Source organism: Podarcis gaigeae (assembly GCF_964106915.1).
Source record: "Podarcis gaigeae genome assembly, chromosome: 8".
NCBI classification, from domain to species: domain Eukaryota; kingdom Metazoa; phylum Chordata; class Lepidosauria; order Squamata; family Lacertidae; genus Podarcis; species Podarcis gaigeae.
The window spans coordinates 17,004,079-17,020,218 of NC_139684.1; the positions used below are offsets into that span (position 1 = coordinate 17,004,079).

A 16,140-nucleotide genomic window follows, 5' to 3' on the forward strand; every position below is an offset into this window, starting at 1 on the left:
TACAATCCCTAACTATATTGTATCCTGCAAGACTATTTCCTGGCATATATTTAAAGCTTTTGAAATGCATTTTTAAATGTGAAAATGATATAAAGAACAGAGGAATCTTCCTGAATGCCTAGAAGCACTCTCACTGCAATGTCGGCATGTGCTGATGGTTTTCAGAATGGTTTCTCTGTGCTTCCTGATTTGGAAGGTCAAAATGGCACTTGGGTTTCCCTAAGAGGCAATTATTTGTTCCCCTTGGGTGTGTTAAGCGATTGCACTTTCATCTTATGCAGTGAGGCTTAGCAGGCCTGGCGGGTCATGCCCCAGCCAGCTGTGGCTCAGGCTTACGCCTGTAGAGGAATGAGGAAGGTAGTAATATCAAATGCACCACCTTCTACTGCGTTATTGGGGGGGGGGCAGAGATTTGTATGCTTCCTCACGTGTAAACTTCTGTTCAGCGGGAAAGAGCCATAGCTCAGTGGTGGAACTGCTTTTCATGCAGAAGCTCCCGGGTTCATCAGTCCTTGGCATCTCTATCATAGGGCTGGGAATGTCCCCTGTCTGAAATCCTGGAAAGCTGCAGCTGGTCAGCATAGGCAATACAGAACTAGATGGTGTAAGACAGCTTGCTGTGTTCCTGTGTCTCAAGGGAAGGGTCCTAGTGCAGATGTAGAGCACATGCCTTGCATGCAGAATGTTCCCAAGTTCAGCCCCCTGCAGCATCTGGTAGGCCTGGGAAAGGTTTCCACCTGAAAGCTGCAGTCGAATTTGTCCCTTTCCTTTATGTCCCCTCTGAGTTCCTCCACATCATCCCTGCTACACTCTGCCGCACATGAAGATCCATCTCCAAGTGTGCCCTCTGGAAAGTGTCCTTCTGCAGTGTTCTTGGGGTTCCCTGATACAAGGCTAAGGGTTTCCTTGGCGGGAGGATGAATATAGGAAGGGGAGAGAATTTAAGAATATATATATATATATATAGTACTGAATGGCAGAGAGGGAGATGGGCATCTGGTAAACAAAGCACGTCCTCCAAGGCATGTGCACTGCGTCAGAAAAACCTCCAGGTCCTAACCACCCGGTTCCTTTTTCTCCTCTCCTTGTTCCTATCCTTTCGTCTTGCTTTTCTGCAGAATATACAGGAAATGAGAATGACACAGAAAAAGCGACCGAGACCCCTGCAGGTTGCTGGTGTTCTTACTTATTCCCCCCGTTTCACTTCTAAGCTGAGATATCACTTCATCTCACACATAGCATGAAATGCCAGCATTGCATTATGGCCATTGAAGCTACATTATTATTGTGTTGCTGGGCTTGTTTTCTTCCATTGTGCTTCTTTTTTTTCTTTTTATTGTTTGGTTTCTTGAATGTTCACTTCTTTTCTTTTTATCTCCCATTGGTGATAATTGCAAGATTAAAAGCAGTTTAAAAGGCTGCTTTGAAATGAGACAGTTTGTCAGTTGCTTTGATGGTTCAGCCCTCGCTGCATGCAAAGTGAGGGCAGGTTGTTGCGGTCACTTGCAGTGCTCATTGGGCAGCAAATTGCTCCCTTGAATCGAATGGTCAATCAGAAGAGCTGCCTCTTCTATAAATTTCCATGTCCCATAACAAGAGGATGGAGGAAATTCTGGAATGACTTGCCAGCCGATATGTTTGGGGAGGGTCTGTTACATATGCAGCTGTAAAACTCTTGTGACTTGCAGCTGATATTTCCAGGTCTGTTGGAAACGGCTTGGTGGATTTAACATCTCTGCTTGAGACAATTAAACCAAGACTTTCGTTAATTTTAAATTGCACCTTTCATATGAAGTGCTGTACAGGGTAGAAGAATACCTTCTAATTATTCTCATCTTGAACGGCGAAGTTAAAAACTAGCTTTTGAGAACTGTTAAATAATAGAACTAATACTTAATTTTGAAGAAGGCTGTCATCCAATTAAAGAAATCTTAGATTAATTTCTGTGGATCTTGATAGGTCAACTCTGTGTATGTGCATATGAAAGCAATAGTTCCAAAAGGTAAAAAGCGTCCTATTTTTATTTTTTTTTTAGACTGTAGAAGTGTGTCATGGTTAACATCATATTAGAAGAGGTGTGTTGGAATAGCCCATGCAAAGATTGGTCTTCCTAGCTTCATCTTCTCCTCATAGCTTCAGGAAAGGACAGTAGCTCAGTGGAAGGGTATTTACTTTGCATGGAGAAAGCCCCAGGTTCAATCTGTTGTACTGCCAAATTGGGTTGGAAAAGACCCCTGGAGAGTTGCTGCTAGTCAATGCAGAGCTGGAAGGTCCAGTTTTCCAAGTCAGTATGAGGCAGCTTCTCACGTTCAGTAGAAGGAAACTGCTTCCGAATGAGGTAGCTTCCTACATCTGGTGTCTAATTGAGTGGCAATTGTTACTTGGATGGACTGTTGTGTAAATATTTTATTTAAGTGGGAGATGCAGTTTCTGTACTGAAGCTACGAAGGTAGCCTTGGCCTTTTGAAGAGTCTGCTTCTAAAGGAGAAAATCCTGTTTGTGATGACCAAAGGATTGTACCACTTTCCTTCAGCACTGAGTAGGGTCATTCCATCCTTGCCTCAAAAGCCGTATTTATTGCATGAGTGGACTTCTTTTGTTCTTTTTGAGTTCTCTACCCCACCCCCTTGTGCTTGAACATACCTGCAAGGTTAACACAAGAATGGGCACTAAACTAACCCGCATGCCAGTTTTAAGAACAAAAGCACAGTTGGCACTTTAAACAAACGCGCGCACGCACCCTCCCGAAGCAAACTTGTATGATGCTCAAGATGTCTTCCTTTGCTCCATAAAGGTGGAGAGCTCCGCATGGCCCAGTTCTTCCGAGGCAACTTGGCCGGCTTAATGATCCGCTCTGGTAAACTGGAGAACAAGAAGGTGATTGACTGCCTTTACACCTGCAAGGAAGGACTGGATTTACAGACCTCAGACGGCGTCGGCAAAGGCCTGAAGGTAAACTTGTGCAGCAGAGGGACCCTTGATCCATTGGCAGAACAGAGATCAATTAGGATGACATGTTATGTGTGTCTCTCTCTCACACACACACATCCCCCTCTCCTTTCTCTAATGAGAGCAGGAATGACGTCTGTCCTGGCACCGCCTGGTGTCTCTAAAGCAGGGGTGCCTAAAAGGAGGAAATCAAGGCCAGGGAGCAAGATAGCATGTGCTCCAAGCAGAGCTGAGCTGCTAGGGCAACCACTCCTCCATCTTCCCTGGGGCTACTTAAACCTTGCATGCCCTGCAGGAAGCCAGGATCCAGGATGCTCAGACTGTCATTGGGAGGGTGGGGGGGGCTTTTGCCACCAATCAGCCTGAGAGGACCCGATTGCTCTGTATTGTAAACCGTCTATTTATTTTAGCATTTTAATTTTGACCTTGGATGCCTTGGCAGAAAGGCAGTATACAGAAGCAATGACGTAACCTATTGGCCCAGGGACTGCGTTCAAGCCTTGGGCATGGTTAGGAAGGATGTGTTCAGTGCATACATGGGTACACACTTGCCACTCACACACAGCACCTGCACTGCACACATTTGATTTTAACTTGTATTGTGTATTACTGTAATGTTTGTTGCTGCTTCAGTTTTCTGTACACCACTTAGAGACACTTCTTGTATAATAAGCAGTGTAAAAATGGTCTAAATAAATATGGAAGATGCATTCGGATTAGGTTTTAATTGCCATATTATTGGGGAGCTGCTGCCAGTCAGTGTATACAGAGCTGGATGAGCCATTGGTCTGAAACGGCTCCCTATGTGCCTGGGGTTAATAATCATCCCATAATTTTGCTTGGAATTCTCTTGTATTGGGAGAAGCAAATTGAGGGAGAAGAATTCTCCCCCGCCCCCATACACCTTTCTTCTCTTTACTTGCTGAGGCATGGAGAACTGCGACCTTGCAGTGGCAAGGGGGTTGCGGCAGCATGGAAAATATGCATGCAGAATTAGATGGATTACTGGAGATTTAGCAACCTGCCTGGTCCTGAGGATGTTTTCTTGGATGGTGAAATACACCCACAGTTACTGTGTTGCTACCTTTTCAAGCTAATTGTGGGCAGGCAGGCAAATCCCAGTTAATAAATTACTCTTTAAGCAGTAACTGTTGAAGAAACATGGAGACAGAGGAAGCTGCCTTATACAGAGTCTGACCATCAGTCCCATTTAGCTCAGTAATGTCCACACAGGTTGGCAGCAGCTCTGCAGGATTTCAGACGGGGACATTCCCAGTCCTACCTGGAGAATCAGGTTCTGTGATCCCTGACTTTTGGCCCTTCCCTAAAGACCCAGGGACACAGTCAGTGTGGACTATACTGAGCTAGATGGACCAGCACTCCAGGATTTCAGGCAGGAGTCTCTCCCAGCCCTACCTGGAGATGTTTAGGATTGAAACTGGACCATCTGCATGCAAAGCAGATGCTCTACCACTGAGCTACTTTCCCCCTTCCTGTCTCTTCACAGAGGAGTCTTGGTCACAGAATTGCTTTATTTTAGCACTTCCTGGGTCTGATCTCTTTCCTGCCCCTGCCGCTCCTTCTCACTTCTTCTCTCTGCCTGATCTTCCAGATCCACATGAACCCGAGCCAGTCAGTGTTGAGCTTGGAAGGAGATGACATTGACCGGTTTGACAAGGCCATGCAGCACATCGCCTACCTAAACTCCCGCCAGTTCCCCACACCTGGGATCCGGAGGATCAAGATCACAAGCACCGTGAAGTGAGTTTCCCTTTGGGAGCAAGCCATATGACTCGGGGTCGTGGGTTTGAGCCCCACATTGGGCAAAAGATTCCTGCATTGCAAGGGATTGTTGTTGTTGTTGTTGTTGTTGTTGTCGTCGTCGTTGTCGTCGTCGTTGTTTATTCAACTTATACACTGCCCTATACCCGGAGGTCTCAGGGCATTTCACAACAAGACCACAACATCAAACCAAAAGTAATAACCCAGTAACATCTGCCCCCCCCCCAAAGCCACATTCTAAAAGGGTGTTGGATGTCAATAAGATCAACCAAAGGCCTGGTTAAAAAGGATCGTTTTTGCCTGGCGCTTAAAGGTGTATAATGAAGGCACCAGGCGAACTTCCCTGGGGAGAGCATTCTATTGACGGGGTTGGACTAGATTACCCTCATGGTCCCAACTCTACTCAGTTGTCTTGAAGATGCCTCCACATTTCAGGGGTAAGATTATTATGGTTATCAAAAGAAACGGCGTGTTGCATCTGCAACAGCACAACCAGATGCCTTCATCTGCCCTAGCTGCAACAAAACATGTCTCTCCTGCATCGGTCTCTACAGCCACAACAGGCACTGCAACCTTCCAACAGTTTGACTTCTCCCCCAGAGGAACACTCTTCCATTGTCTTCCAAGACAGACGGCTGCCAACCAATTTTTCAGAAACGTGACTCAAAGCATCTTGTGGAAGCAAACAAAAACAACCCAAATTACTCGCTAGCAACATGCATAAAAGGCAGACCCAACTCTGCCTGCCCTATTGAAAAGATGAGGGGAATAAGAGGATCCCCCAAACATACTCCACCCTCCCAAACTGAGGTCCAGAGGCATGGGGGGGGGGGGATAAAAATATATTTGCCAAGCAACTGAAAGCACATAAGGGATGGTACCAGGCGTATCTTCCTGGGGATAGCATTCCACAGATGAGGAGCCACCACTGAGCAGAGAATGAAGAAGTTCCATAATGGAGGATGCTGCACTCTTGTTATTTGGGCCTGGCACACACACCCTGTCCTTAAGAGGAGAACCCTCGGAATGTGCCCACGTGTTTTATCTTTATTTAGAGCATTTGTGCCCCACTCTCTATCCAAACCATGGCTTACCTACAGTTAATTAAAACAAGATAGTCCTTGCCTGCAGGCTTCCAATCTGCAGAGCATGACCCCAAAGGGACAGGGAGGGAGGAGAGGAAAAAGAAAACTCAGGCACCAATTCTTATATAGTAGTTATAACCGCCATCGGGCATAGAGACAGCTCAGGGGCAGAGGCAGAGCTGATGTGTGGTTTCTAAGATTTCAGACAGGCCCTCTTTCTTACAGTTAGTCCTGTGCTGTGTGTCTTGTCCTCCTGGAATACCTACCGCTTTCTCTCTGGCATTGATGACACCTCCCCCCCCCCTTTTGGCAGGTGTTCCAACGATGAAGCCTGCATCGCCATCCCCTTTGTGGACGGCTACATCATGGTCCTGCAGCCTGAAGAGCCCAAGATCAGCCTGAGTGGCATCAACCACTTTGCCCGCTCAGCTTCAGAGTTCGAGAGCCCCGAAGGGGTCTCCCTTTTCCCTGAGCTTCGCATCATCAGCACCATCACGCGGGAGGTTGAGCCGGAGGGGGAGGGAGATGAGGACCCCACAGGTAAAGCCCACTCACCTATCTTGTGCAACACATACAAGGGCTAGTGGCCTGGGGGCAGGGTCTGATACAGCCCCTGTTTCGAGGGATTATCAGAAAACCTTGGATTTGGGGGAGAGGCTGGGATGGGGGTGGCAGAGAGTAATAGAGACAAGGTGGGGGAAACAGTCAATATTGGGCGGAAGGGGCAATGGCTCTTCCAGGTAGGACTGGGAAAGATTCCTTGACTTTGAAACTCTGGGAAGCTGCTGCTGGTCAGTGCAGGCAGAACTGAGCTAGATGGATCAATGGACTGATAAGTGTAAGGCACCTCCTATGTCTTAAAGGAAGGGCCGTGGCTCAGTGGTAGAGCATCTGCTTTGCATGCGGAAGATCCTGTGTTCCTTTCCTAGCATCTCCAGGAAGGGCTAGTAGAGACTGAAGTCCTAGAGCGCCAGTGTCAGTCACACAGGCAATACTAAGCTTGATGGGGCCAGTGGCTTGACTCAGTCTAAGGCAGCTTCCTAATGTACGAAACATTCAAGGGTCTATTCCGGAAGCAAGCCCTTAGGCAAATGAGTGAGCCCTGTGCCTGGCAAAACCTTGGAAGCAACGAAGACTCTCTGTGTGTTTTCCTGCCCTCCTGATCTTCTCCTCCTCCCCCCCCTCCTCTCCTTTGCAGTCCAAGAATCACTGGTGTCTGAGGAGATCATGCACAACTTGGATACCTGCGAGGTTACGGTGGTTGGTGATGAGCTCATCCAGGAGCAAGAGAGCTTGGAGGTTGACATGGTCCGGCTGCAGCAGAAGGGGATGGAGATGAGCACTTCCAACCTGGGCATGATCATTACCGGTATTGCACTTTCTTCCTCTGTACCTGAATGTGCTTGAAATCATAATTGCATTAATAAGGCAAAGACCCCAGAGATACCAAGAGATGACTTAAAGTCTTAAATATATTTCAGTTTAGAGTCACAGTGATAAACCATTTTCTGAGCCGGCTGGTATTTACAAAACTGAAAGCAAGCCTTTTAAAAATGTTATTTAAATTTCTCCGCAGGTCCCTTCAAAAATACATTATTAAAACCTGCATTCCTGTACATAAATGTTTAACAATACACATCTGCAAAACACATTCTTATTAAGTGATCCACAAGTTTGCATAAACCTTTGGAACTGGTCTTTGGTTTTCAGGAGAATTTGTAGGCAAAATTAAGCTCCTCCATTCTCTTACAAAGGTATCTTTGTGCTTTGTTCCTCTTGTGAATGCAAGAATAAGGCACCCATGCTTCCTCTTTAAGGTGGCTTGATCTCTCATCAGAGAAACAGTGGGCTGTATCCAGTGTCAGTCCTGCTTAGAGTGGACCCATTGAAATCAATGTGTTCAACTCTCTTGGCTCCATTAATTTCAAGGGGTCTAGACTTAGTTGGAGATAATGCATAGTGTCTCACTTGTTCATCAGCCAAGACAGCTCTGCCTTAATGGCAGCATTCAAGTGCCTCAAGAATCGCCACAGAATAAGTGCAGGGGGCATTTTTGTTAGGCCAGACATGGAGTGTCTGTCCCCTCTTCCTCTCCACTTAGCTGGGATGTTTAAAGCATTGGTACTGGTTAGATAGGCATATGATTCTGATATGTCAAAGGGCAGTTCTGTGGACCCCTTTCGCACCAGGGATGGAGAAGCCTGTGAACCTCCAGGTGTTGTTGGACTCCCAGCTCCCATCAGCCCCTGCCAGCCTGGCCCGGAATCAGGGTCCAAGTCCAGTAACATCTAGAGAGCCACAGGTTCCCCAACCCTGCTGCAAACAAGCCAGGAAGCATGCTATTCTCTGTAGTTCCCCTTTTCATTTGATCTGGAACACTGGTTCAACAGCTTTGGAACATGCAGCGTTAAACCACAGCTTACTGTCTTGGCTTGTTTTCAACCCATTAACCATAATTTGCTATACTTTCCCAGTTCGGGTTAAACAGGAAACTGTGCTTAGTGGAATACTTCTTCGTTTATTCCATTAATTTATTAAAAATATTTCTTAAACCATAATTTATTAAAGACAATAATGTAAATCTTTCATCTCAATTAGCATGCAATATGGAATGTTTAAGGCGCCTTATGTAGCTGAAGGTTTTATATTGGTATTTTTACCTCCCGAGAATATTTTTCATGTTCTTGACAGATTTCAGCTGTAACCAGTATTGGTGGCGACATTTCATGTGGGGTGGGGGTACTTGGGTAGCAGTTTGGATGTTTTGTATAAAAATGCAACTTTCATATAAATGAGAGACAGCTGCCCCCATCCCAGTGCCCTCACCAACATTTTGTGTTACCTCTAGGGGTTGATACTATGGCCAGCTATGAGGAGGTTTTGCACTTGATTCGCTACCGCAATTGGCACGCAGTGTCTCTGTTTGACCGCAAGTTCAAGCTGGTATGTTCGGAGCTGAATGGGCGCTACGTCAGCAATGAATTTAAAGTGGAGGTACGTCAGCAAATGTTGGCTTCAGGAGGTCTACAGGGACTCCTAGGGGTGTTTTGAGGAACTGGGCGTGAAACACCAGCTAATGCCACAGAGAGAGCTAATGTGCATCGCGAGTTGAAATATAAAGCTGCCTCACGCAGAGTCCAACTGCTAGTCCATCTGCAAGGAGAGGGTGCCCCTTAACGTGGCATTTTGTCAGTCATGGTTTTTATCCTTTTTTAAAAAAGAAGCTGCTAACTGATTCAGAAACACCTTTTTAGTCAATTGAAACAGCAGTTGTCGCAGCCCTGGTGATGCTCATTTTATGAAGCATCTAGCTGCCGTACAGAAAATTATAGTGGATCCTTTCTGTAGGCTTACAGCTGAATATGAACAGAGCCTTCTGATGGGTCTCGCCAAAGGCCCACCCGCTCTACTATCCTGGTCCCACGGTAGCCTACCGAAGGCCTATATTGGCAGTGCTCTCCCCACTTGCGATTTCCAAAAACTGGCCTTAAGGGGCATCCTCCTTCCAATAATGGGAGTTAGCCCTCATAGTCCTTGTGGCTCATAGCCATTGAAATCTTTCCTTGTGAGTTTGTCAGATCCACAAAGTCCTTCCTTTGGTCCTCAATTTTCCACCATTCTGCTTCATTGGGTGACCCTACTGGGTCCTACTATTATGAGTCGGGTGTGTATAGAAAATTGGATGCGGAAATGAGGGGGCTAGTTCTCACTCAGCTAATCCCAAATTTATTTTTCCCTTTTCTCTTCCCACTTGCCTGTCTTTTGTTTCACCAGGTGAACGTGATCCACACCGCCAACCCCGTGGACCATGCCAGCCACATTGCAGCGCAGCCTCAGTTTGTCCAGCCCGTCCACCATTCCTTTGTCGACCTCTCTGGCCACAACCTGGCTAGCCCTCACCCAGGATTTTCAGGTAAGGGCTCGTCCTGCCTTGGATGAACCTCCTTTGACGACTGCTCTGCCCCCTCCAACCCACTCAGATAAAATCCTCTTCAGAGAGGCTCTTTTGCCACTTAGGAGAGGCAGATCTCTGGCTCTCTTCCCAGAGGTGGCTGATATATCAGTCTAATTGCATCCGAGCAGCACTTAATGTCTTGGGGGATATGAAATTCAAGTCTCCCTATGAGGCACAGATAGCCTGCTAGATTTCTTTAAAAGTAGCCTTCGTTTATTTTAAAAAAGAAAAAAGGAATTACAGCCTGTTTCTCCTTGAGCTCTCGGGAAAGAGGGAGCTCTTCCTTTCCTTTTTTAAATGATTGCCAAGCCTGATGTTGGGATTTCACTGAAAGGTTACACTGTGTGGAGTTACTTGTGGGCATTCCTTGGCCCCAACACACTTAGCACAGCCTTCATCAGCCCCAGGGGTGGGGGAAGCTGATGGGAATTGTAGTCCAAAGGATCCAGAGGGCATCAGATTAGCAGAACTAAGCTTTCTCTGCCATCTGTGAACAAAGAGCACAATTTGTTTGGCAGTTTCAATAATGGAGAATCAGGAAGAGGCTGGCAGAATAATTCACAAACCAGTGAAGGGAGCCCAGGATGGGCATTCATAACCAGAGACTGTGGGTTCCAGTCACTTTTTGACCTCTGCCCCTTGTCATGAGGCTGGGCCTCAATGAGAACCATTAGCCTTGGAAGCTGGAGTGAAGCAGTTAGGAGCAGCTTATGCTTCAGAAATGTAGAGGAGCTGACTGTACAGTTGCTTGGGAACTAGTATACTTTTTTGTAACTACGTGTTATAAACATGCAAACTGAGCAAGCATCATTTTTAGGGGGTGGTTTCCCGTATCACGCACATAGTGTGATTCTCTAGTGCTTCCTTCTCCCAAAAAACCTGAGTAGTCTAGAAAAATTCCCCTGATCTCCTCACCACTCTGGGTAAGGAAGCACAGGGCATGTGCTGCCTGCTTCTTCCTCTTCTGTGACTATCTGCCTCTGTCTTCCAACCCTCTCCTAGTGGTCCCAAGCACTGCCACTGTTGTGATTGTGGTCTGCGTCAGCTTCCTAGTATTCATGATTATCCTGGGCGTGTTCCGGATCAGAGCTGCCCACCAGCGGACAATGCGGGACCAGGATTCTGGGAAAGAGAACGAGATGGACTGGGATGACTCAGCCTTGACCATTACTGTCAACCCCATGGAGGTAAGGCTTGTGCGGTGTTGTGGGTTTCTCTGTGTGGGTTCCCTCCCCTCCTCTTCCCCCTCCTTTCTCTCTTGCACTTTATCCAAGAGGGCAGGGTACAGATTCCTCTGGGGCTTCGTTCTTCAATAGGTGGTCCAAAGTTTGCATTGTGCCTGCTGAGCTTCTACAGCCAGCCCTCCAAGGGAGCCCACCCTTATCTCACCATCATTGGTATTCCTCTGCCACCAGCGCTCCAGCATCTTCCTCTGGCTTTTCTTTAAAGGCTCTGTATGTGAGAGGCGGACCTGATGCTAAAGTTTATGAAGCATTTCACCCTTCACTAATTGATTTGAAAAAGGGTGGTGGTAGTAGGGACATCATTCGGACCTCCAGGCCTCTCTGGCTGGTCCTCAGCACTCTTCCCAAGCCACACCCCTCACTGGCTCTCCCTGAGTGCCTTTATCCCTGAATGGGATGCAATCTAAAGGGAGCCAGCTCTTGGAAGTTGTACAGGCAAACACACCAGTAATTGATGTCTCTCAAACACAAGACATCCATTAAACTGCTGTATTCTGAGCCAACTGAACTTTCCAAAAGTGTCCCTCAGCTCATTCTCTCCCTGAACATCCCTGGCTTCTGGCCAGCATGAAACATCTACTTGGGCTGACCAGACTCTGGAACTCAACTGCTCTCTCCTTCCCCTGGACAAGAGATTGCCTGTTGCTGAACTCTGTAGGAGAGGTGCACCACCCTGCCTGCATTTGGAGCTGCGTTGACCTTTGGCTTGAGTCATGGGCTTGTATTTTCTGCCTGTGTGGAGAAGAGCAAGCCAGAGGAGACTGGTAGAAGAAAGGACTTGGGTTGAAAGCCTCAGAAGTAAAACAACAACAACATCACAATGGGTCATTGCTTGCGGGCTTCCCATTCGTGAGAACAGCATGGCCCTTCTTACCCGTTTATAAAGTATTTACCACTCTTTCAGTAGTGGATTGTAACAAAAACGCGTGAAAGCAAAAGTTTAAAACAGGCATCAATTAACTATTGTGGAAATATGGCTTCTTCATTGCCTGCCTAAGCCTGGCAGAATAGACAAGTTTTCAGTAGGCATTTAAAAGTTGCAACAGAAGGTGCCTTGCATTATGTCATATTTGACTAAACATCTACTCCGAATATACCTCTTGAATCTAATTGAACTAAGTACAGTGGTACCTCTGGATACGAACGGGATCCGTTCCAGAGCCCTGTTCGCATCCAGAAGCGAATGCAACCCGCGTCTGCGCATGTGCATGAGCGGTGAAACCCGAAAGTAACGCATTTCATTACTTCCAGGTTGCCGCGGAGCGCAACCCGAAAGCGCTCAACCTGAAGCACATTCAACCCGAAGTATGACTAGTTTTTTTATTATTATTACTGTACTTATTTATCTCCTGCCTTTCCTCCCTGACTGGGACAAAAGGCAGCATTCACAAACTGAAACAACTCAGATAAAATTCAAAAAGCTAGAATCATATAAAAGGCAGTAAGTTGAAATGTAATCATTCTCTAATAGGATTCAAATGGTATAAAAGGTAAATCTCTTAAAATACAGATAGCAAACAAGCAGAGCACTGTTCCTTAAAAAACAACCCCTGCCCAGTGGCCTCTCTTAATGTCAGTGGGGGCTGCTCCAAGTAGAACTAGCATTGGTTGCAATGCCATTCATCCTTTTTTGTGTGTGTGTGTCTTTGTTTTCCTTGCACAGACGTACGAGGACCAGCACAGCAGCGAGGAGGAGGAGGAAGAAGAGGAGGAGGAGAGCGAGGATGGGGAGGAGGAAGACGACATCACCAGCGCTGAGTCCGAGAGCAGTGACGAAGAGGAGGGGGAGCGGGAAGAGGACCAGCAGAATGTGAACAGGCAGCAGCAGCTAGAATGGGATGACTCCACGCTCACCTATTGATCCCAGCTCCCTCCGCTGTTGTATGTCTCTCTCTGTCTGTCTGTCTCTCTGTCTCTCTCCTTTGTTCTTCTGCCCTAGAAGACTCCGCGGCAAAACCACTCCATCGCTCCTGAGAATCCATGGCGTGAACAGAGTCGCTTAGGCCCCCAGTGCTGACCAACACCCCCCCACCTCCCTAGACCCTCTGTCCTGGTGTCCTTTCCTGGCTAATCTCGCCAATCAAAATCTCGCACCTCTAGAAATTTATTTAGTACCTATTTCTCCCTCACCTCACAATGACTGGATTATTTTTATTTCTACTCTGCAAGGAACTGCCTTGTGCTATCTGTCTCTCTCGCTCACACACTCCTTGTGTCATCTCATTTAAGGGACGTGACCAGCCCTCTAGTCATTGCACACGCTAGACCATGATTTTGAGGTTTTTTTAATCTTATTTTTGGTCTGGCACTAGGCTTCTGGCGTCGTTTCTCATGCTTTCTTGTTGGGGTGGTTGAGTGTAAAATAATAATAATAATAATAATAATAATAATAATAATAATAATAATGATGATGATGATGATGATGATGATGATGATGCCAGGATCCTTCTCTCACAAAAAGATTAACTTTTTTAAAACTTTTGGGTCGGATTTATTATTATTTTTATTATTATTATTTTGTGGCTTGTTACATCCCTGTGATTCTTCTTCTTCTTTTTAAATGCATTTCTTTTCCTCCTCCTGAACTCTAGTGCATGTGTAAAGTGGCAGAATGAGGTTAACTATGTTAGAAGATTTAACAGACTTTTTAATATTTTGTAAATAATCTTGGAATTATGTAATTACGTCATTTGTGGTAGTGAAAATGGGGAAAGGGGGGAGGGGGGACACAAGCCATGCTAGGGTTTTAAAATAAAAAATCATGCCGCATGATGTAATAATAAGGTTTTGGGTTTTCCTCCCCCCAAAAAATTCCTGCAGCAGCAGCATGGGGCAAGTTTAATTAGCGTAGAGGAAAAGCTAACGATGATCCAATGGTATTGGATTAGACTGCCATCTTCTCTCTGGCACAACTCTACTGATGGGTTTCTCCCCTTTTAATTTTTTTATATTTTATTGTTGGGGGGGGGGGGTTTGGCAAAAAATGATTTGACCATGAAGGCATCTTCATGGACCCCCCTTTTTTTCTGGGTCCAGCTGTCCTGCCTCTTGCATTCTGGGTCCTGGTCTGTTTCAGTTTTCGGGACAGTAAGGTGGGCTGGCCAGATCACACAATTTCTTTTGCACAAAGGGAGACAGCCCAGTTGGACCACTTGGGCCTGGTGCTCTCTCTGGGTTGCACACTACTAGTCACGCAGGTGGCTCGGTTGATTGTAAAAGGACAGTGTCGCAGGAAGGGTGCTTCTGTCTTGGCTGCCTGTCTTAAGTCGCGAACTTGAATATACATTTTGGAGAGGAGGAGGTCAGGTCGACTTTCCTTGCTGGCATCATTCCTGTTTTTTGTTTTTTTTAAACAAACACTCCTGTCTATTCCCTGTAGCTCCTTTGGTACAATTAACGTGGGGATGTTGGGTCTCTTTTTATTAAGCTTCTGTTCTCTTCTTTCGGTCGTTGTTTACACTGAACATATGTGCTACCTTTCTGTCAAAACTAGGGCATAAGCTATTCCCAGTGGTGACCTTGTGAATACTCTTTAATTAAGCAGTTTAGTCCACAAGGTTTGGAGACGGGGCAGGGGGTTGTCGGTGGAAAGACCATGCCCAGTAAAATGTTTTGCCCGAATTTGGAAGGGACCAGAGTGGTTTTCCGAAAAGCAAGTTATGACCCCGATGGCAGTGGTGAGTGCTGGGCTTTTCATTAGGCATGTGGTCCTCCCTCTCCTCTGGTTTAACTTTTTAAAAATTACTATTCATTGAGAGAGCCCCGAGTTTATTGCTTTTACAATTGATTTATTCCCCTGAAGGGGTGTTCTGCTGAAGCTTTTCTTTGTTGTGTGGGTTGCCTGCTAAGGTGAGCCAAGTTCTGACCGGCTGCTTTGCATGAGGGGGAAAAAAATCTGGCTGCATTGCAGTTTTAGGAGTTTGAGCATTGGATTCAGCAGGGCCGGGGGAGAATGTTGGCTGCTGGGATGTCTGTTTGTGGGGAGGTGGAGGGCTTGATCCAGGTGGTTGGAGACAGCAGTGAGGAAATAGAGTGAGACCTCCCCTCATTGGTAGAGTGTCTGCCTTGAATGCAGAAGGGCTGCAGCTTCAATCCCCTGTGGCATCTCCAGGTAGAGCTAGGGATGTCCCTCCTGAAAGTCCTGGGAAGGCACTGCCAGTCAGTACAGATATTACTGAGCTAGATGGCTGGCTTGGGATAAGGCAGCTTCCTGCAAGATGCTTCTGGACCTGGCATTTTTAATCTCTTACTACCTAGCAGCAGGGTTTGTTTTTGCGTAGGGATGGGGACCTTGCAGCACTCCCGATGTTGCTGGGCTCCTGCCCCACAGCCAGCATGACCAGTGGTCAGGGATGATGGGAGCTGTGTCTGCAGGGGCAGAGTCCCCATCCCTAAGTTAGAGGCAAGTCTCTCTGGAGTGCCTTTTACAATAGGGTGGACCTGACGATAGGGAAAGGCTAAGCCCCAAACAACTTGGCTCATTCCTGCTCACTTTGGGGGTGTGGGGGGGGTTGTTTAATTGCAAAATGTTAAGGGGCAAGGAAGTTGGTTTTGACCACTGTTACAAGTGCTAGTTTGAAGTAAAACAAAACAAAACGGGAAAACTTTTAACATATGTCCAAGTTGCCCTGTGCTTTAAATGTCACTGTGTAGAGAAAACTCCTTAACCCTTTTTTTCATGATACCATCACTGTAGCAGCTGTATTTTAGAGACTGTAAACCTGATCATGACACTCTCTCTCTCTCTCTCTCTCTCTCTCTCTCTCTCTCTCTCTCTCTCTCTCTTTTAAATGCTAATGCTGAAAGGTTGTACACTTTTTCTGATGCAGTATGTAGCCATCATGGATCTAACATTTCAGATGTGTATATTGGTAAATAGGTCAAGTTTGGGGGGGTGGGGAGTCTGAGCTACAATAAATTTCTGGTTCTAAATTTTTCTTTTGTTATTGTCTAACTTTCTGCCTCTTTGTTAGGCCCCTGAGCTGATTTCTTTCTATGCATTTTTTTTAAAATCCTATATTGTTTAGGAAACAAAATGTGTAAGCGTTTTTCTGACAGAGCTTCTTAAAAGAAATGGAGGCTATAAACATCGCACCTTGGTAACATAGATTTGGAAGCAGGATCT

The 16,140-nt window shown here is 46.3% G+C and overlaps 1 protein-coding gene and 1 long non-coding RNA gene across 5 annotated transcripts in view; one reads left to right on the forward strand and one right to left on the reverse strand.

The window, feature by feature from the left end:
• CLSTN1 (calsyntenin 1) overlaps positions 1–14,356 on the forward strand; it is a 57,683-nt gene extending 43,327 nt beyond the window's left edge. For 2 of the 4 annotated variants that reach the window (XM_083752537.1, XM_083752538.1), the window contains 8 exons: positions 2,795–2,952; positions 4,562–4,710; positions 6,130–6,356; positions 7,015–7,185; positions 8,665–8,810; positions 9,591–9,729; positions 10,774–10,958; positions 12,679–14,356. In XM_083752537.1, coding sequence (XP_083608663.1) covers positions 2,795–2,952; positions 4,562–4,710; positions 6,130–6,356; positions 7,015–7,185; positions 8,665–8,810; positions 9,591–9,729; positions 10,774–10,958; positions 12,679–12,876 — 1,373 coding nt within the window. In that variant the 3' untranslated portion in view covers positions 12,877–14,356. Of the gene's footprint in view, positions 1–1,118; positions 1,170–2,794; positions 2,953–4,561; positions 4,711–6,129; positions 6,357–7,014; positions 7,186–8,664; positions 8,811–9,590; positions 9,730–10,773; positions 10,959–12,678 lie in introns of all 4 variants that reach the window. The other 2 variants (XM_083752536.1, XM_083752535.1) reach the window with 2 other exon arrangements.
• On the reverse strand, positions 2,007–2,788 carry LOC310850939. The gene is made up of 2 exons (XR_014567495.1): positions 2,524–2,788; positions 2,007–2,493 (listed from the first exon to the last, which is right to left on the reverse strand). It is a non-coding gene; the product is annotated as an uncharacterized lncRNA (long non-coding RNA).
• Positions 14,357–16,140: the final 1,784 nt, after the last annotated feature.